At 51.1% G+C, this 18,728-nt stretch overlaps 1 protein-coding gene across 7 annotated transcripts in view; it reads right to left on the bottom strand.

The window, feature by feature from the left end:
* ATG13 (autophagy related 13) overlaps nucleotides 1-18,728 on the bottom strand; it is a 57,092-nt gene that overhangs the window by 36,007 nt on the left and 2,357 nt on the right. For 5 of the 7 annotated variants that reach the window (XM_084631438.1, XM_084631432.1, XM_084631433.1 and 2 more), the window contains exons 2-3: nucleotides 12,807-12,888; nucleotides 11,797-11,877 (exon numbers count right to left, since the gene is read on the bottom strand). In XM_084631438.1, the coding sequence (XP_084487564.1) occupies nucleotides 11,797-11,877; nucleotides 12,807-12,875 (150 nt within the window). In that variant the 5' untranslated portion in view covers nucleotides 12,876-12,888. Of the gene's footprint in view, nucleotides 1-7,113; nucleotides 7,360-7,392; nucleotides 7,639-11,796; nucleotides 11,878-12,806; nucleotides 12,889-18,728 lie in introns of those variants that run through there. The other 2 variants (XM_084631436.1, XM_084631437.1) reach the window with 2 other exon arrangements.

Here is an 18,728-nt window from a genome sequence, read left to right as displayed (position 1 = left end):
GATAAAAAAAAAACTTAGCAACAAAACAACGCAATCAAAAGGTATAACACAACAGCTTTCAGGAGGGAGAGGTGTTCAGGTTAGCCCAGGCCCAGAGCGGGGGGGCTTCCTCGACACTCGTGGTCTTCCACCCTCCTGAGTTACCTGGTGGCCTAGAGCGGGGGGGCTTCCTCGACACTCGTGGTCTTCCACCCTCTCGAGTTACCTAGTGCCGCGCCCAGGGTCACCGACCCTCCCTCTCCTGAGAGTGCCCGACAAGATGGGCACGGCTGCGGGGTGGGTGGTTGGGAGGGAGGGGGGTACACCCATGTATTATAGGACCCCTCCTAGAAAACAGTAATGATGGTATTCACAGCAACTAACGGCTGTGACTGGCGGCTCTCGCTCTTTCCCTCAATCAGAGGGTCAGACGGAGGGAACCGGACGGGGTCACCGAGCAGAGAACCCCGGACAGCGCCCACCGCTCCTCGAAGGTGTCAAGGGAGTCGGTGGACGCTGCCCAGAGGAACTCCGCCCGGATACGTGAATGTACTGAGAGTCGGAAAACGGCCTCACAATCGCAGGACGCTTCATGAGCCAACCTCCGCTCTCTGGTCTTATAAATGGCTGTTTTAGCCAAGGCTAGGAGGAGGCTAACCAGGAGATCCCGCGACTTGGTGGGGCCACGGATGGGGAGTGTATAAATAAAGAGGTGGGGAGAAAAATGAAGCCAAAAGCGCAAAAGAATATTTGTGAGGAGCCGAAAAAGAGGCTGCAATCTGGCACACTCTAAATAGACGTGCGCCAGGGTTTCCCTCACGTTGCAAAAAGGGCAAGTCTCCGGAAGGGAGGTAAAACGTGTCAAAAACACGCCCGTGCTCACAGCCCCGTGAAGGAGCCGCCAACTGATGTCCCCGACGGGCCTCGGGACCAAGGTGGAGTACAGGCTGGCCCACCGAGGTTGCTCACCCTCCAAAGGTGGTAAGAGATCTCGCCACTTTGTATCGGGGCGGGACACCAGGGTGCGGGCATGAAGGGTATGGAGCGTGAGTGTATATAGATATTTCCGTGATGCAACTTGAAAACCGACCGGTTGCAGTTCATGCAGCCGGCTCGCAGTGAAAGGATGAGGGGTGTGTTGGGATCGACAGAGTAGGGGCCCGATGGAAAGGTCCGGCGGGCCTGGGGTAAGGGATGGGCGGGGCGCGCCCTCGCACAAGGCTCGGCTAACATAAGCCCGAGCGGCGGGGGTCAGAGCGGCCTCCACCTCCCGAAGCACGCGCCGGGGGGTGCGAAGGCTGGAGAGCCCCATGCGTCGAGCGAGCGTCAGGGGATCCAGCCAGTCCCCCCGGTCGTAGTCCAGGAGGTCCCCGACCCTCGTAACTCCCGCCAGGACCAACCTCTGGCGCACCGTGCGGGACTCCGCCGCCTGCACACAAAGTTGGGGGTTGTGTAGCAGGGGCTCCGTGAGGAGATCTGCCCCCACGATGGCCGCCACGGGCCTGGTCGTTGAAAACAGTTTCCAGGCCCGGAGGAGGTCCTGGTAGAAATCCGGCAGCCCGGAGAGGTCTCGCGGAAAACCTCTCGGACAAAGATAAAAGAGCTGTCGGTCATAGCGGAGCCCATGGAAGCGGCGTAAAAAGGCATGCGCCAATATGCTCCACGGCGAACTACCTGCACTATAAAGGAGCCTCTGCAGGGCCTGGAGGCGGAAAACGCGGACCTGAGTGTACAGACACTTCAGGCCCTGCCCTCCTTCCTTCAGGGGCAAGTGGAGAACCCCGACAGGGGCCCAGTGCAATCCTGACCAAAAGAACTCCAGAATCAATCTCCGGAGGTGGGACAGGAAACCCGGGGCCGGGGCTAGGGTGTTGAGCCGGTACCAGAGCGTGGACAGGACTAGTTGGTTAAGCACCAGTGCTCTCCCCCGAAGGGAGAGACATCGGAGTAGCCTCGTCCATTTCCTGATCCGCTCAATCACGCCGCCTTCCAAATTTTGCCAGTTCTCCGGCGGAGAAGGGTGCGTGGCAGAAAGGTAAACGCCGAGATAGAGCAGAGGGCCGGCACTCCACCGGATGGTCTGAAGCGCGGGCGGGAGGGGGCTTACCTGCCGCCAGCCCCCCACCGCCAAGCCAGAGCTCTTGACCCAGTTGACTCGGGCGGAGGAGGCTGCCGAAAAGATGGCTTGGCATGCCTCCACTCACGCCAAGTCGCCCGGGTCCTGGACCACGAGGAGGACGTCATCGGCGTACGCCGACAGGACCAGCCGCAGCTCTGGCTCCCGCAGCACCAACCCCATCAACCTCCTGCGGAGGAGACAGAGGAAAGGCTCGATCGCCAGAGCGTACAGCTGGCCTGAGAGGGGACACCCCTGCCGCACCCCTCGCCCGAAGCTGACCGGTTCGGTCAGGGTCCAGTTGAGCCTAACCAGACACTCCGCGGAGGCGTACAGCACCCGGAGAAAACTCACAAACTGAGGTCCGAATCCAAACGCTCGCAGGGTGCTCAGGAGGTACCCATGATCTACCCTATCGAACGCCTTCTCCTGATCGAGAGACAGGAGGGCGAACGACAGACCGTCTCTCCGCCCGAGTTCCAAAAGGTCTCGGACTAAAAAGAGGTTGTCAAAAATGCTGCGACCCGGGACAGTATAGGTCTGGTCTGGGTGAATCACGTCCGCCATCACGGACCCTAGCCGCAGCGAGATTGCTTTCGCTACGATTTTATAATCCGTGCTAAGGAGTGAGAGGGGACGCCAGTTTCGTAAGTCGCGGAGGTCCCCCTTCTTCGGCAGCAAGGCGAGCACCGCTCGTCTGCACGAGAGAGGGAGGACCCCGCCCTGCAAGGACTCAGCCCAGACAGTGACTAGGTCTGGGCCAAGGATGTCCCAGAACGCGCGGTAAAACTCCACGGTCAGCCCGTCCATGCCCGGAGATTTATTGGTGGGCATGCGACGGAGGGCTTCCGAGAACTCGGCCAGGGTGAGAGGCAGCTCTAGCCGGTCTCGGTCGCCCACGCTGACCGTGGGGAGTTCCTCCCAGAGCACCCCGCAAGCGCCAGGATCGGTCGGATCCGGGGAGAAAAGGTTTGCGTAGAAGTCACGGGCCCTCCCACACATCTCCTCCGGATCCGTGAGGGGGGTGCCGTCTTCCGCTAGAAGGCAGGTGACGTGTTTTTTGGCCCCCCTCGTTTTCTCCAGGGCGTAGAAGAAGCGGGAGCCGCGATCCATCTCCTGAAGGAGGCGGATGCGGGACCGGACAAAGGCACCTCGGGCCCGGTGGTCCTCGAGGGCTCGAAGTTCCTCCCGCTTCTCCCGGCACGCTCCGCAGAGGGACGGGTCCCCGGGGCTGGCGGCCAGGCGCCTCTCCAGCTCTAAGACCTCCCGTTCCAGCTGCTCTATCGCCGCATTTCTCCGTCGGCTGGTGCCCCGAGTGTAGTTGCGGCAGAAGAGCTTGGCGCGCACCTTCCCTAAATCCCACCATCGCCGCACCGAGGGAAAGGCACGCCACTGCTCCCGCCAGGCCAGCCAAAACTCCCGGAAGGACATCACAAAGCTCTCGTCCTCCAACAGGCTGTTATTAAAGTGCCAGTAAGCCGGCCCCGGTCCCTCTGCACGGAGGGAGACCGTGACGGCAACCAAATGATGGTCGGAAAAAGGGGCCGGCCGAATGGTGGAGGAGTGGGCCTGTGAAAGATGGAGACGGGATAGATAAATACGGTCTAACCGAGAGCGGTGCGACCGACGGGCCTCCACCCGAACGAAGGTAAACGTGGAAGTATCATCTGGGTGATGGTCACGCCAGACGTCCACTAGGGAGTGATAGTCGACTATGTCTCGAAGAATGGTCGCGGCGGCCGGGCTCGGCTCGGCCCCCGAGCGGTCCCGTTCCTCGAGGGTGGTGTTAAAGTCCCCTCCCAGGATCAGGCACTCGTGTGAATCCAGGGTGTCGAGAAATTCGGACACCTGCTGGTAAAATTGCGGCCGCTGTGAGCTCACTTGCGGGGCATAGATATTAACAAAATTGACCACGAGCCCCTCCAAACGAACTCGGAGGTGCAACAAGTGGCCCGGCACGGCCTCAGTGACTCCGAGCACCTCGGGTCGCAGGGTGGGGGAGAACAGGGTCGCCACTCCAGCTTGCCAAGCCGTGCAGTGGCTAAAGTATACCCCGTCCCCCCATTCCAGCCGCCACCTATCCTCGGCGGTTGGGTCCGTGTGGGTCTCCTGCAGGAAAACCACAGAGTACCTCCCCTCCCGAAGGTAGGAGAGCACCTGGGACCTGCGGAGAGCCATCCTACAGCCCCTGGTGTTCAGGGTTACAATGATGAGAGGTGTCATGCGGAGGGCTGGGGGGGTGGGGAGTTCTCAGGGGTGGGGGTACTCATGGCCCCCGGCGGGTCGCGTAGCAACCCGTGTCCCATCCCGTGAGTAAGTAACTCTTTCCGGAAGCTGCGGGCCCGCTCGTAGGCCGCGGCACCGCCCTTCCCTTGCCCTCTACCCTCCCTCATAAGGGCTCTCGTGGCCCGAAGGAGTCGATCAAAGTCCCCCCATTGCTGGAGAGCCAGCTGTGCCCTATCGCGGGCACCACGGCATTGTTTCAAGAACTCCCGTAATGCATGCTGCAGCTCATGGGGGGGTAGGGTTACAACTCCCAGAGCAGTCCCTGGTGGGGCTTTTGATGCAGCTTCGTGGTCCGCTAAGGCGGGTAGGCAGGGTGCGGACCGCCGACGGGGTGTCTGACAGGCTGGGGTTATTAACTCCATCTCGTGCCTTGGGGCGGACGGGGATGGCAGGGGGAAAGGTGCAACTCCTGGGGAGTCGCAACTAGAAAACATAAAGACTGCTCCCTGGGGGGAATCTGCAAAAGGCGGAAAAGAAATAACCCCAGGGGCGGCGGTAGCCTTGCAGGAGGAGGGAAACTGAACCGGAATAGGGGTGGGGGCAGGGGCAGAGGTAAGGCCCTGGGCTTCAGGAGGCGCACAGCGAAAAGAAGGCGCCTCCCGAGCAGGGTCGGGGGTGAAGGGGCAAGGGAGGGGGCTCCGAGGAATGCTAGGTACTGGCTCCGGGGTGGTCGTGGCAGCCATGGCCCCAGGCGGTAAACCACTTTCCGTGGGGTGCTCACCCGGAAAGGCAGTCAGGGGGAAAGGGCATGGGGAGAGGGGGCCTGGGGTGAGATTGCCCAAATCGAGGCCGGCCGGCAATAAATCATCCCCTCCCTGGGTGACCGGGGTCAAATCCAGGGCTTCAATCTCTGCGTACACAGAGGAGAGGCCAACTCCCACCACCCCAGGGGCCTCTCCGCTAGGGCCCGCCTCGGCGGTCACGTCGGGGTTCGTTGGGAGTTCAGGTGGTATCTGGTTAGAAGGGGCTTCCCCCGGGGCTTCGGAGGGGAGGGTCCCCCGCGTAGGGGGGATTCCACCCTCCAATGCTGGTCTATCTTCACCTCCCGACACCAGCGAATGGATCTCACTCGTGGCCGAGGCGGGAGGCTCAGGGTCGGTACCTCCCTTCCTGGTCTTCCGGGGGGCTTCCGCGTCAGATGAATGCAGCGGAGCTCGAGCCCTCCGCTTGCCTCGCTTCCCCTGGACTACAGTCCAGCCCTCCATGGCGTCGTCCGGGGGTTGAGTAGCAGGGGACGGAGCGGGGCGCGGAGGCAGAGGTTCAGGGGTTTGGGGGGGTAGCGGTAAGGCAGCATTAGGGGCGGGGGGTTCTCCTTGGGGCGAGCCCTCTCCTGCACCCGGTAAAAGCTTTGCCACACCCCCCTCCATAGGCTCTGCCGAGGTGGTTACGGCAAGAGTGGGACTCCCGTGGTCGCCCGGGCGTTGTTGGAGGGGTGCCTCTTGGGCCCGGACGGGGGCAGCGGTGGATCGGGTGGGAGGGGGGGTGGTGTCGGGTGCCGGGTGGCCAGGGGTGTCGGCAACAACAGGGCCGATATCCCGCCGGGTCTCGGGGGTCTCAGGTGCCCCTCTCCCCCGGGCCAAAGGGCAGTCCCTGCGGACATGCCCTGCCGAGCGGCAGAGGTAGCACCGGGCCTCTCCGGTGGAATAAAAGACCCTATAGCGGGCTCCCTGGTAGGAAACTAGGAAGGACCCCTCGAGCGCCTCTCCGTCACGCACCCCCGCCGGCAGTAAAATCTGCACTTGCCGGCGGAACGATAGGACGTGACGGAGGGCGGGGTCCTTGCAGCCTAACGGGAGAGGGCTAATAACAGAAACAAGCTTCCCCAGGGCAGAAAGAGCAGGTAACAGGGCAACATTAGGTAAAAAGGGAGGAACGGAGGTGAGGACGAAGCGAACGCCCAGATCTTCTAGCGGTTCTAGGGGGAGAAACACCCCCCCCACCACTAGGCCCTTCTCCACCGCCTCCTGGGCGGCAGTCTCCGAGGCCAGAAAGAGAACGACCTTCCCATACATCTTGGAGGCCGCCACAATGGCCATGGGTCCTACCACTTTCGCCAACGCCTGCACGTATGCCTCCACGTGGGGCGAGGCGGGTACTAGGAGGCAACGGACACCGTGCTTCCTGGTCAGGGCGGGAAGAGGGCCCCGACCACTAGTAATGGCAGCGGAGGCAGTGGGAGGGCGAGATGAGGAGGCGGCAGGTGAGGGGGGGCCTGTCGCCACCCGGGCATACGTCCTGGGGGCCGGGGGAGGGATGGTCGCAGAGCTGGTGGAGGGAACAGCTGGGAGGGGTGCCGCGATCGATGACGAGGCCACTGTGGTGGGGGCGGCCTCTGCCACGGAGGGTCCAGCGGCATTAGCAGGGCCCTTCCCTTTTGGCCCGCTTCGATTTTTCCGTCTAACTGGGGGGGGGTTCCTAGAATCTAATGGGGCAGGAACCAGAGCAGCAGTAGTAATCGCCCCGGTGCCTCCCACTGCCGATGCCCCAGCGGGGGCGGTGGCAGGGGTTCTAACAATGGAGGCGGTGGGGAAATCTTGAGGGGTGGGCAGGAGGGTAGATGGGGAAGGGGCAACCAATTTCGGTGGAGGGGCCTTGCGTCCCTCCTTCTCTGCCATTGTGAGCAGGGAGAGACAGGGAGACACTGGGAGGGGGGGGGGGCAAAAATCGGGGTCCGGTAATAGGGGTAGGCTATGGGGTAAACAATCCGGGGGGGGGGGGGGAGGACAACCCACCACAAGTGTCCAAAGAGTCTCGCTTGGTTGGTTATTATGCCTGGGCCAAAAGGCGAAGTCCAAAGCAAACAGCTGGATCCGAAGGCAGATGGCAGATTGCCAGCAGGGACGAAGCAGCGGGGGCCGTGATAGTTGTAATAGTGGTGGGGGGGTTGGGGGCACCGATGGATCTGGGGGTAGCTCCCTGCTACACCCCTGTGCCGCCGCAGGCGCAGCTGAAATGCAGTCAACTCCCCCCCCCCCGAGGGTAGAAATTCAAAAGAAATCCCTCAGTCTTACGGCCTCTCTCCACGATGATTCATAGCTGCCCGGGAGTTCTCCGGCCTCTGGCGTCTGCTACAGCTGTTGGCTCTGTCCCAAGGCTCTCGGAAAAAGTCCAGGCAAAAAGCAAAACAGCTGGGTCTGGGGGGGTCCACTCCCCTCTCCGGACAGCAGGTTGGCAGTCCTCCCCCCCTCCTCCGGGGGTTTCAAGTAAGCAAGGAGCAAAGTCCAAAAGCAGGCATCGGGGGGGGGGGGTGCTGGCGACCGGCCAGCACACTGACGCAGCTCAAAAGAACGAAAAAAAACGAAACCAAAAAAACAAAGCGTCCGGCCCAAACGCGAGGGGGGAAACTAAGCAAAAGGAAAAGTGTGAAAAATCCGGGCCGGGGGGCTTTAGGAAAGAAAGGAAAGCAAATAGCTCAGGAGCGAGTGAAGAACGATTCCGGCTCCTTAACAGGGAAGGGTCCAGAACAATCAGGAACTTTCTGGAAACAATTAAGGCAGACAGGCTGATTAGAACACCTGCAGCCAATCAAGAAGCTGCTAGAATCCATTAGGGCAGGCTAATCAGGGCACCTGGGTTTTAAAAAGGAACTCACTTCAGTTTGTGGTGTGCGTGCGAGGAGCTGGGAGCAAGAGGAACAAGAAGCTGAGAGTGAGAAGGCATACTACTGGAAGACTGAGAAGTACAAGCATTATCAGACATCAGGAGGAAGGTCCTGTGGTGAGACTAAAGAAGGTGTTGCGAGGAGGCCATGGGGAAGTAGCCAGTGAGTTGGAGCTGTCACGCAGCTGTTACAGGAGCCACTGTAGACAGCTGCAATCCACAGGGCCCTGGGCTAGAACCCGGAGTAGAGGGCGGGCCCAGGTTCCCTCCATCCCTCCAACTCAATACCGGAGGAGTTGAACTGGACTGTGGGTTCCACCAGAGGGGAAGGTCTCTGACCTGTTCCCTGAACCACTAGGTGGATCAGCAGAGACTGAGGGGATTGTTGTTCTTCCTTTCTGGCCAGTGATGAGGCTAACTGAGTGAACGGCAGATTTGAGCCACAAAAGTGGCCCAACTGAGGGCTGCCGTGAACCTCCGAGGCGAGAAAATCTGCCAATAAGCACAGGACCCACCAAGGCAGGAGGAGGAACTTTGTCTCAGTCTCTTTAACATCTAGAATTCAGGTGGGGCATGGAATGCAATAGTGTATTACCATGACTGGGGCAACAGGACAAGAAACCACTTTCTGTCTTACTAAACCCACAGATGTCAGCGTAGCTCACACTTTTGTGGCCCATGATTCTCAGGAAACTGCAGGCACAGCTACAAAATGTGCTAAACTAAAAAAGGAGTACAAAAGGCAGAGAGAAACCTAAAGCTGCAGAATACATTGGCTGAAAACATTTCACTCTGGGCAAAAAGGTAAAAAGTTTACAATCCCAGAATTTAGCCTTGGGAAATGTCCTATTTCACAATGAAAAACTGAAGTGGAGTGATTTAAGGAAAAGCAAGTTGGCTGAGACTCAGAAAAGAATAAAGAAATCAAACCAACAGTAAAACAGAATGTTGCTAAAATACAGCAGTTAACAGAGGCCAGGCCAAAAAAAGTCTCACCTGTGAAAAATGTATTAAAAACTGAAATATAAAAATAAAATGTGAGCTGCTTCATTTAGGGGGAAGCCCAGTGAAAAATGAAGTTATTTTTATGGCCAAACTTCTGGCAAGGAGTACGAAGTGGGAGACCAGGTACTTCTGCAATATGTCTTGGATAAAAAGCCATTTCCAAAAGCCAGCTGGGAGGATCGCTACTATGTAACAGCCAAGGCTAGGTTGGTCACCATGGGAGGCATAATCTGCATTGCATTGGGGTCCACTGAATTTGTGATACAGCAGAACAAGATGGTGACAGTGCACGAGGGGGAGAATGCCACCCTAGCCTTATGGTTCCTGGGTAATCATGCAGGAAAGCCAATGTTCTGATACAGACTGCAGAACAGCCAAGGTGGAGGATCCTGCAGCACAAACAACTCTCAGGAGCACGGATTCGGACGTGACCCAGGTAGGGACAGTGTGTTTAAATGGGATGGTAACAGCTAATCTAAAAAATTCATGGCATGCAGTTAACACATACAGGAAATATTAGAGTTAATTTAGCAGCTCATTGAGCTACCGCCCAGGAGCCTAACATGCCAGACCTTCTCCCCAAATGGGATTAAGAATGACCAAAGTACCACTACCACTCCTGAACATACTGGAGTACCAATGCCTCCTATTCTAAAATTGAAGCAAGATGATGATCCATCCACAGAAGCAGAAACCGACAATGGATTAGTAATAAATTGTGACCATCAGACTACGTATAGTAATGTCTAGTACCAAATGATACCTGCAGTATTGAATTTAACCAATTTTACTTTACCACAGGAGCTCTGTCATGCAAAATATGCGCACTTCTATATGTGACTGATAGCAAAAGCAAGGCAAAATTTCAAACAGTCAATGGATGGGGTGGAACTGGAGGAAATTTGATGGCCTGAGATGTGAAAGAGTCAGGGGGAGAGAGAGATATAGAAACAGTAATAGGAGTTGGGGCACTGGGAATATCAGCATGGAATCATACGGATATCACAGTATTGTGGGAAGAAAATCAGAAAGTGAGAGTTGAATTACAAAACCTTTTAAAGTGAAAAGAACAGAATGAGGCTATGGGGAGGATTTAAAGGATGTTTAGGATGCTAGAACAACAGGATAGGCGTTTAGGGAAGTGGAAGCAGCAATCAATGAAATGGAAAAATTACGAACTATCTTAATGTATCAAAGGTTCATGGTATAGCAGCTTCCTAATACTGGAGCTACAGGGAGGACTAAAGGAAATTCAATGGGGGTGGGAGATGCTAGTTCATAAAAATACGATGCTGGAACAATGGCCAAAGTAAAAAGTATATTGGTGCACAGTTAGATGCTACTCAAGGATCTATTATGCTGAGAAAAGATGCAAGCTTGATGAAACGTGGCTCTTTCCTATGGTACTAGCAGTAGCAGCGGCCACAGGATTAAGCGAGGTATTGAGAGTGTCTAGCGTCTAGTCCATAGGTACGTTGGAACCAACCATGGCAGGTTACATCTTAAAGGAATGTCACATCCTCGGATATTGATAAGGATGTGTGTAGGAGACTGGAAATTCGCAGATACCTCATGTTGTTCCAAGAGGCCTGGCACTTGGTTATGTCATTGTGATGTACTGCATTGCTGGCATGTGGGTTCACCTTGGATGAAGAAACCTGAAATTGTACAGTACAGCTGAGGCAATGGGACAAGATCAAGCCAAGGTTGCAAAGGCTGGAGAAGGTAGCCACATGGGTCGGACACTTCCAATGTGGGACACAAACATGTTATGACTGCCAATGTTTTGCTTAGTTCCAAAAAAAGCTGCCCACATAGGGGAAAAGATAATTTTTGCAGTTCCCCAGCATGAGATCCACAATATACCAGCTGATGCCCCTCTGACTGATGCTACCCTAGACTATGGTACAGCTAGACAGAGTCAGATCATCACTGCATTTAAATGTGCAGGCCTTAATGAGGAGACACCCAGAACATTTGTTGACCTTCAGACAGGACAGTCAAAATATTCAGAGCGATACAGATACACTGGGTTATGCTCCATGGTGGGAATTAGCATATAATAGCAGGGAACATCCATGGATATGCATGACATCAATGGAGTTTGTAATTGTTCAAGCCATACTAGCAGTGAAGTTAATTGCATTGATTTAGACGGTTAGGAGCTTGGTTAGACAGCTGGGAAAGAGAAGAGAGGTATATGAAATACAAGCTCCAATGAAGCCTTAGGAAGGATTCTGTGGCTTCATGGTGGGGTATGTTGGCGGCAAAGAAACTGATCACCACTTGCTGAGTGTTTCGCCTTCATAAGGATTTGTAAGACCTACCTGCTGAGTAAGTAAATCACAGTCCAACACAGGCAAATCCCAGATTGGCTTAAATTTTTCATATTTACTAATAAACATTGTTTTGGCTCTTATTAGATTCTTGTACATCGGGTACTAAGGCAAAACACACCCCTCTGTCCTCACTTAGTTCTTGTATGCACCCATGGAGAATCCAGAAGCCCCCCATTACCCTTATAAACCTCACCTCTTATGAGGGCCTCAGACCTCTGAATGAAGAGGTAAAGACCCTCCTTCAGAACTTAGATATGAGTCTTGGTCATCTGGCAGAAGTGACTGGTGAGAGTCACAAACCTCTCCTGAGCCTGGGAAGAGGTCAGGGTACTACTGTACATGCTGAGATGTAAAATCAACACATTGTACAGTATTGTTTTTATATACTACTTGAAAGTGTTCCCCATATTATCAGCATGATAAAGTAGATGAGAGAGAGATATGAGATTGTTATAAGTAACATGACTTTACCCAGTCAGAGCCTGTTGGGGAGGATGATGATCGAGTACAGATTTTCTCTCCAAGTCGGGCCTGGACAATCACTTGTACAGTCTGAAAGAGAAAGCCAAAAATGCTCACTGATTTCTAGAGCACTCTAGGACCCTCAGCCTACATTGCAGGCCAATCCAGGGCAGCTGGACACCAGTTAAATGATCTCACTTTTGGGAAAGGATTAGGCAGAGTTTAGAACTCAGGATCAGTGGGGTTTGCTAATCTCCTTCCACTATAGTCACCTAAGGTGTTACTTGTAATAGCAGCAGGTAAACATGTTTTGGACAGAAGCGTGCTTTTAAGTTGACCATGTCCCTGTAACAATAATAAGGAATCACTGAAGCCATTTCATAATCAGTGGTCACAGCATTTGAACCAATTCTACCAAAAACTATGGAACTTCATCCTGGAGCTGGAGATACATAAAGAGGTAACCTGGGTCTATCAGTTGATGCATTTATAGCTCATCCATCACTGCAGTACCTACCTACCTAATCAGGACAGGGAACTACTTAGAATTAGGGGGTTCACTTTTTAGTTATCTGTGAACGTGTAACAAAAAGTATTTAGCTATTATAATTTTAAGTACTATATAAGAACCTAGATGGACAGAAAGAAGATCAGGACTCGGCAGGAAATACTACTTAAGTGAACGGAGACTTAAACTTGTCCAGGCTGCTTGATGAAGTCACACCTAGTCAATTTCACAGGGGCAAGTGGCACAGAGCTAACAAGGGTATTCGGGACCCACAATTAGGCTTTACAGCAGGGCAATTTTCTGAAAAACAGCCCTTTTCTGGAAAATAAATGTGTAAAACAGGAATCTTCTATCTACATTTACCTTCAGTTCTTCTCAGTTTGGTTATTAACAGATATACAAGCCTATAATTCTATCCATGGGGAGTTTTGGTTTAACTTCAATATAAATGAAGGTGAATTCAGAGGAGAGGATTCCTACCAGTGTCCCAGTACCAAGACACGGAAATTACCTTCAGAGCAAAAAATTTGATGAACTTGTCCAGGTCCTTCCTGTCCTGGGAGTTGAGATCGGTGTCCATTGCACATGAAAATCTGAAACGCATAACAAACATGGAAATAAAACTTTCACACACCCTTCTACTTTGGTCTTGGGATTTGGAGCAGCTGCTTCAAAACTTTGGGCCACATGATGGGGTACATAAACCCCACACTGGAGAGGAAGGGGTTATGGAGCTGCTGGGGGCCCAGGTGGCCCCACCCCACTGCTTTTGCAAAGTTTGCCCAAGCAGGAGGAGGAGCTTAAAAAGTGAAGTAGAGTAGCTCACTGTCAAGCAGATAGTAGAAGTGAGCTGATCCGCATTCTGTGGTCTTGGGAAGCAGCACCACAGGTGCTCTTGCTGCCTGAAACCTAGCTATGGTGGCCTGACCAAGCCTGCAAAGAGGGGATGGGAGATTCTGAAGGTCTGAAATTTTATCTTTACTCTGTGGGAAGAGAGGGGAGGTATGAAGTGACCCAGGGAGGCAGTTGTATTGCACCTCAGGGTGCAGCACTTAGCTGCCCACCCTTGGGCCTTGGATTGGAAGCTGGTGCTGGGGGTGGGCTCCCCTACAAAGCCCTAGAGAGGGACAACTGCAGAAGTCTATCCTTTGATGGAGAACCTAGCTGGGAGAAGATCCTGAAGATAGTCCAGACTCTTCTATGAGACCCTGACTCAAGGAGGAAGGTCTGAATCCCTCACTTGATTCTGAAAGCCTCCCTGTTACTAGGCTCTTTATGACAGGTTTCAGAGTAACAGCCGTGTTAGTCTGTATTCGCAAAAAGAAAAGGAGTACTTGTGGCACCTTAGAGACTAACCAATTTATTTGAGCATGAGCTTTCGTGAGCTACAGCTCACTTCATCGGAGGCTCACTTTCTTCAATAATTTGATTTTTCAGTCAAATTATTGAAGAAAGTATTCCTGGTCCTATATAGAAGGTGATCAATTGTGATAGTCTAGATTTCAGATCATAGGCCACTGAAGCTGTTGAAATTCATAGCACTGAGATAACAAACCAGGCCTGTTGGTACTAGGATCCTGGAGCTGCAACTGTCTCCGCTCCATTATTAGCAGGTACTGAAGTCATACATAATAGGTAATAGTAGCTCTGCCTCTGGAGAAAATGGAGTCTGGCTACTAGCCCCTTGCATAGGCTGACCCTGATCATGGCTTCCATCGCTTTATTAGTAATGTTCTCTAGATTGCAGGTTTAGCTACAACTAACTGTAGGATATATTTTACCAAGTAGAGGTGAGAACCCCACAAATCCCAAGTTTCCTTGTGTGATGGGCTGTACAAATGCCACACCAGAGCGGAAGAGGTTTAAAAACTGCTTTGGGCTTAGAACTCTGAAAAAGTGCAAAGTATGACTGCTGTAAAATATCTTTGCATTTCTGAAGCTCCTCTTATCCAGAAAGAGCTTATCATACAAATAATATTTATGGACCACCTTGGTAATCACTGAAATGCAGCCACTGCTGGGGTGGGAGGCATGGGCAGTTTCAGAGCACACAGCAACACTGCACAAAAATGTAGCACCAGAAGAATATTATCTGATTGAAACTACCTGGGGGGAAAGAATGTCAGAACACAAATTACAGTTTGATTAGGGCACAGAGGATAACCATCCTGCTCACACAGGAAGTGCTGTATGATCTTAATGACCCAAAGTGGCCAGAACCTTCATCTTACATCTCAACTGAATAATGATAGTAAGCATGTATTTTCGTTAGTGCTCTGCAAACGCCAATTGAAAAGAGGCCACTTCAGCAGTACAGTACTATACTGCCCCATGTTGGGGTAGCAGATCAGCACTGACTTAATAGAAGCCTACCTTGCAATTTAAGGTGTAGTTGTAGTGTGGGTAGGCATACCTGTCAAGCTTAAAACTAGCTAGAACAGGCAATATTAGCATTGAAGACATTGTGGCATGGACCCCAGTGTGGGCTAGCAACTTGAGTATGTATCCAGGGTCCCCAGCGGTCTTGTACTCGGGCACTAGCCCACACTGAAGCCCATGCCACATCTTCAGTTACTTGTGTGAACTAGATTAAAGCTAGCATGGGTATGTCTACCGCAGTACAGCTACAGACCTTAATTTGCAGTGTAGAGGGAAGAGAACTGTCTACTGAATGATCAGAGAGGAAAAGGAAGGTCAGATTTGTATTCATATTGCCCCTCGAGACTGGCACTGTTCTTATAATACTCAATGAGCTAATATGAAAACAATTGGTGTAAATCAGTTCGCATTAACTTGAGAGAAGTGACCTATCTTGTCAGAAGTCACTAACTCCACTACTAGAAGAACTAGACTCCATTCCCCGACCCAGTCAGGCTGGGCTTGGAACCCAGTCCCTGTAGTGCAAGAGAGGATGTGAAAGGAAACCTGGCATCTGAGCCAAATCCTTTCTGGCCCCTGGATGTGAGATTGATACAGGAATCAATGATTACCAAAGCCCTGTCCTCATTTGCACAACTCTCTTGTTCTGGTAGGAACTGGGAGTGCTTCAGAAACACCACAAAAAGGCCCTGGGGGAGGGAACAGGAATGCTCAGCATAACTCAAGAGTGACCTCTCTGGCCAATTAAAGAGCAGTGTAAATTGGCTTTGTGTAGGAAGTCTTTGCTCAGTAAGAAGGATGGTGACACTCAGATTATTAAGATGAGAAGCACGTTATAAATAACCAAGAGAAAGTAGACAGATTGGTCTTGAAGGCAGAGTGAAATGAGGGGCTCTTGTAAAATACTTTTGAGTTGGGAAGTACCCCTGTTTGATAGCTCTCATAATAAAGAACCCCTGCTGGGGAGGGAGGGAACCTTCTGACACTAGAACGGGTATATCACTGCAGTGTACGCTATTGCTACAACAGCGGTGTGACCCTGGCCTCAGAACATGTTATGATTTTTAACATGCAAAATGTTCTAAAGAACACAAGAGAGAGAAAGGAAGTGGCAATTTTTAATACTTTATAGCTCAGCCAAATCTGAATAGACTCTCATGGGATAAAGGTACTTGTGTAGCCAAATATCAAAGATCTACTGGAAACAATGAGCTTCTAGAAAAAGGTCCCAATAATCCTTTGTAATAGAAAGTGCTGAGTAACCTAACACAGGAATCACTACCAGCCCCTCTATATTACATGGGTGTTTGAAAATTGAATGTTAATCTATTTATTCTGTTGTTTTCTTAACCTGAGACTCAGTCTCAAATAGGTTTCAGAGTAACAGCCGTGTTAGTCTGTATTCACAAAAAGAAAAGGAGTACTTGTGGCACCTTAGAGACTAACCAATTTATTTGAGCATGAGCTTTCGTGAGCTACAGCTCACTTCATCGGATGCATACCGTGGAAACTGCAGCAGACTTTATATATACACAGAGAATATGAAACAATACCTCCTCCCACCCCACTGTCCTGCTGGTAATAGCTTATCTAAAGTGATCATCAGGTTGGGCCATTTCCAGCACAAATCCAGGTTTTCTCACCCTCCACCCCCCCACACAAATTCACTCTCCTGCTGGTGATAGCCCATCCAAAGTGACAACTCTTTACACAATGTGCATGATAATCAAGTATCATCTTCTGAGGACGGTTAAGAGCAAAGTAGAGGCCAATTCCTTTGCCCAGTTTGGGTTGAGGTGTAGTGTCATTGTTACCTGTGAAAGGACAGAACTGACAGTTATATATGGAACCTGCTAAGCCCACCTGCCAACAAGAGTAACACTGTGTGATCATCCCAAAAATCTAGCCATTACAGTATATAGAGTCAGGCCATGCCTACGCTGAGAAAGAACCTAAACAGATATGATTATTCTGCTTGTGTAGACACTCTTATTCCAGTAGAGGAGAGTCTTTTTGGTTTAGCTTAGGAAGTGTTTTAAGCTAAACTGGGGGGGGGGGGGAAAAACCCCACCCTTATACTGGAATAAATGTCCACACAGGATTTATGCCAGTATAACTAGAACTATGTAGCTGGTAAAACTTTCTGTAAACAAAGCCGTAAGTCCCAGCAACACAGCATCTATACGGTATGCAAGCATGGTATCCATGAATGTGTGATCATATTTGGTCACTCAAATTCTTTTCAGTTCTCTATTAACTGAAAGAGGAAAGCAGGTCTCTGAATTTTTCTTAGCAGTGAATCAGCAGCTCCACTGACCTACAGGGCCAGGGATTCATGGCTCAGAGCTGGTTGAATTGGAGCCTCTTAAAATATTCAGATTTTCAGATATAAAGTCCAACTGTTCTCTAAACTTTGCTGCAAACTCTTCACTTTATTTTTCCAATGTCAAACGTCTTTAAAACAAACTCATTTGTGCAACTGGCACTTAGATTATGCCCCAGAGCAAATACCTTGAATTACTAGGTTTAAATAGAGAGATATTTCAGCATTAATTAAACTGCCCCCCACCCCACCGGCACTGATATAGTTAGCTAAATTTACTTAGCTCCCATCCAATTTCACATTTTCTGAAATGGTCTGTTGTAGATTTCACACATTTTCATTCTATTCCACACAACAATAATTTATGTCTATCTAGCTCCCCACATCTAATCTAATTCAGCTCCCTTGACTTCTTACTTTTTAGTTCATCCTGCCTGAGGGATTATTTTAAGGGGCTCTAGTAATAAAACTGCCATATGCCTTCACAACACCATGTAAATAAAGCACTTCCTTGTTTTTACTATTTTGCAGTTATTAGTTTCAAAAAGGATACTATCAAATTTACGATAGCCTCTTGCTCCAGCAGATGCCCCTTTTCATCTACCTTAATAATAAGCAGTAAACCTCACAGAAAGAATCCTAATTAAGACTCCAAGTTATTCACAATGTGTGCGTGTCACTCACAAAACACTTGAAAAGCCATTCCTCCTTTACTTACTTGCCAAGTACCGAGTGCAGGATCCTGTTCTCTTGGCAACAGTTGATGTCACCAGCACCAAAAGTGGAGCAAGGAGCACAGGACAATGCTCCATGTTAGGGGACTAACTTCAGGGGAAACACTGATGCCAGAACTTGGGTCCTGGCAAGTCTAAAGCATGTCATTTGATGATTATCATGTCTCCACATGTGTATGGTAACACCTGACCATTAGCTCATGCCTGCTGAGGCTTTGTTATACAAAGATGAGTAACTCTGTTCCATTTCTAAAATGAGTTTCCCTGCTGGTAAAAAGAGCCAGAGAGAAAGCTCTAGAGACAGAAGTCATCTGTCTAGTCACAGAATTTACCTGGCTTCCTCACACTGGCTACCATCAAAGTGCCTAACCGGACCTGAATGGAACCCCTCTAAAAGTGGAAAGGAAGGTTGGCTCCACCATGCCCTTTCAGTTTTGACCCCTTTATTTCAAATGCCCACAAGGCCTCACAGTTAAGTGCCTATTATGATAGCACAATAGCTAACCATATTGCAAAACCTAGGAGTGAGACCACCAATTAATTTCACTCAGGCTACTGAACAGCCAACAGATAGTAGTACCTTTTGGTCACTACTAATCTGAGCCACACTTTAACCTGAGACCTACAAGTGAAAGGTTCCAATTCAATTACAAATCCTAAAAGCCAGGTAGTCCCCTGCCAATCAAGTAACTTAGGCCAGGACTACACTATAGACTTATATCAGTGTAACTACCTTGCTCAGGGGTGTGACAAATAGACACCCCCTGAGCAATGTAGTTGTAACGACCTAACCCCTAGTGTAGACAGCGAAATGTCGGGGGCAGAACTTCTCCTGTCAATGTAGTTAATCCACCTCCGTGAGAAGCTCTGCCGTCGGCGTAGGAGTGTCTTCACTTAAGCGCTGGATCAGTTCAGCTGCACCAATGCAGCATGTTAAGCGTAGACCTGCCCTTAATGTCTTTTAACCCAACATGTGCAGCAATTATATAACTAGTGT

The sequence above is a fragment of the Lepidochelys olivacea genome (assembly GCF_965140295.1).
Source record: "Lepidochelys olivacea isolate rLepOli2 genome assembly, chromosome: 6".
NCBI classification, from domain to species: Eukaryota; Metazoa; Chordata; order Testudines; family Cheloniidae; genus Lepidochelys; species Lepidochelys olivacea.
This window is presented reverse-complemented; position numbering and strand designations above follow the sequence as displayed.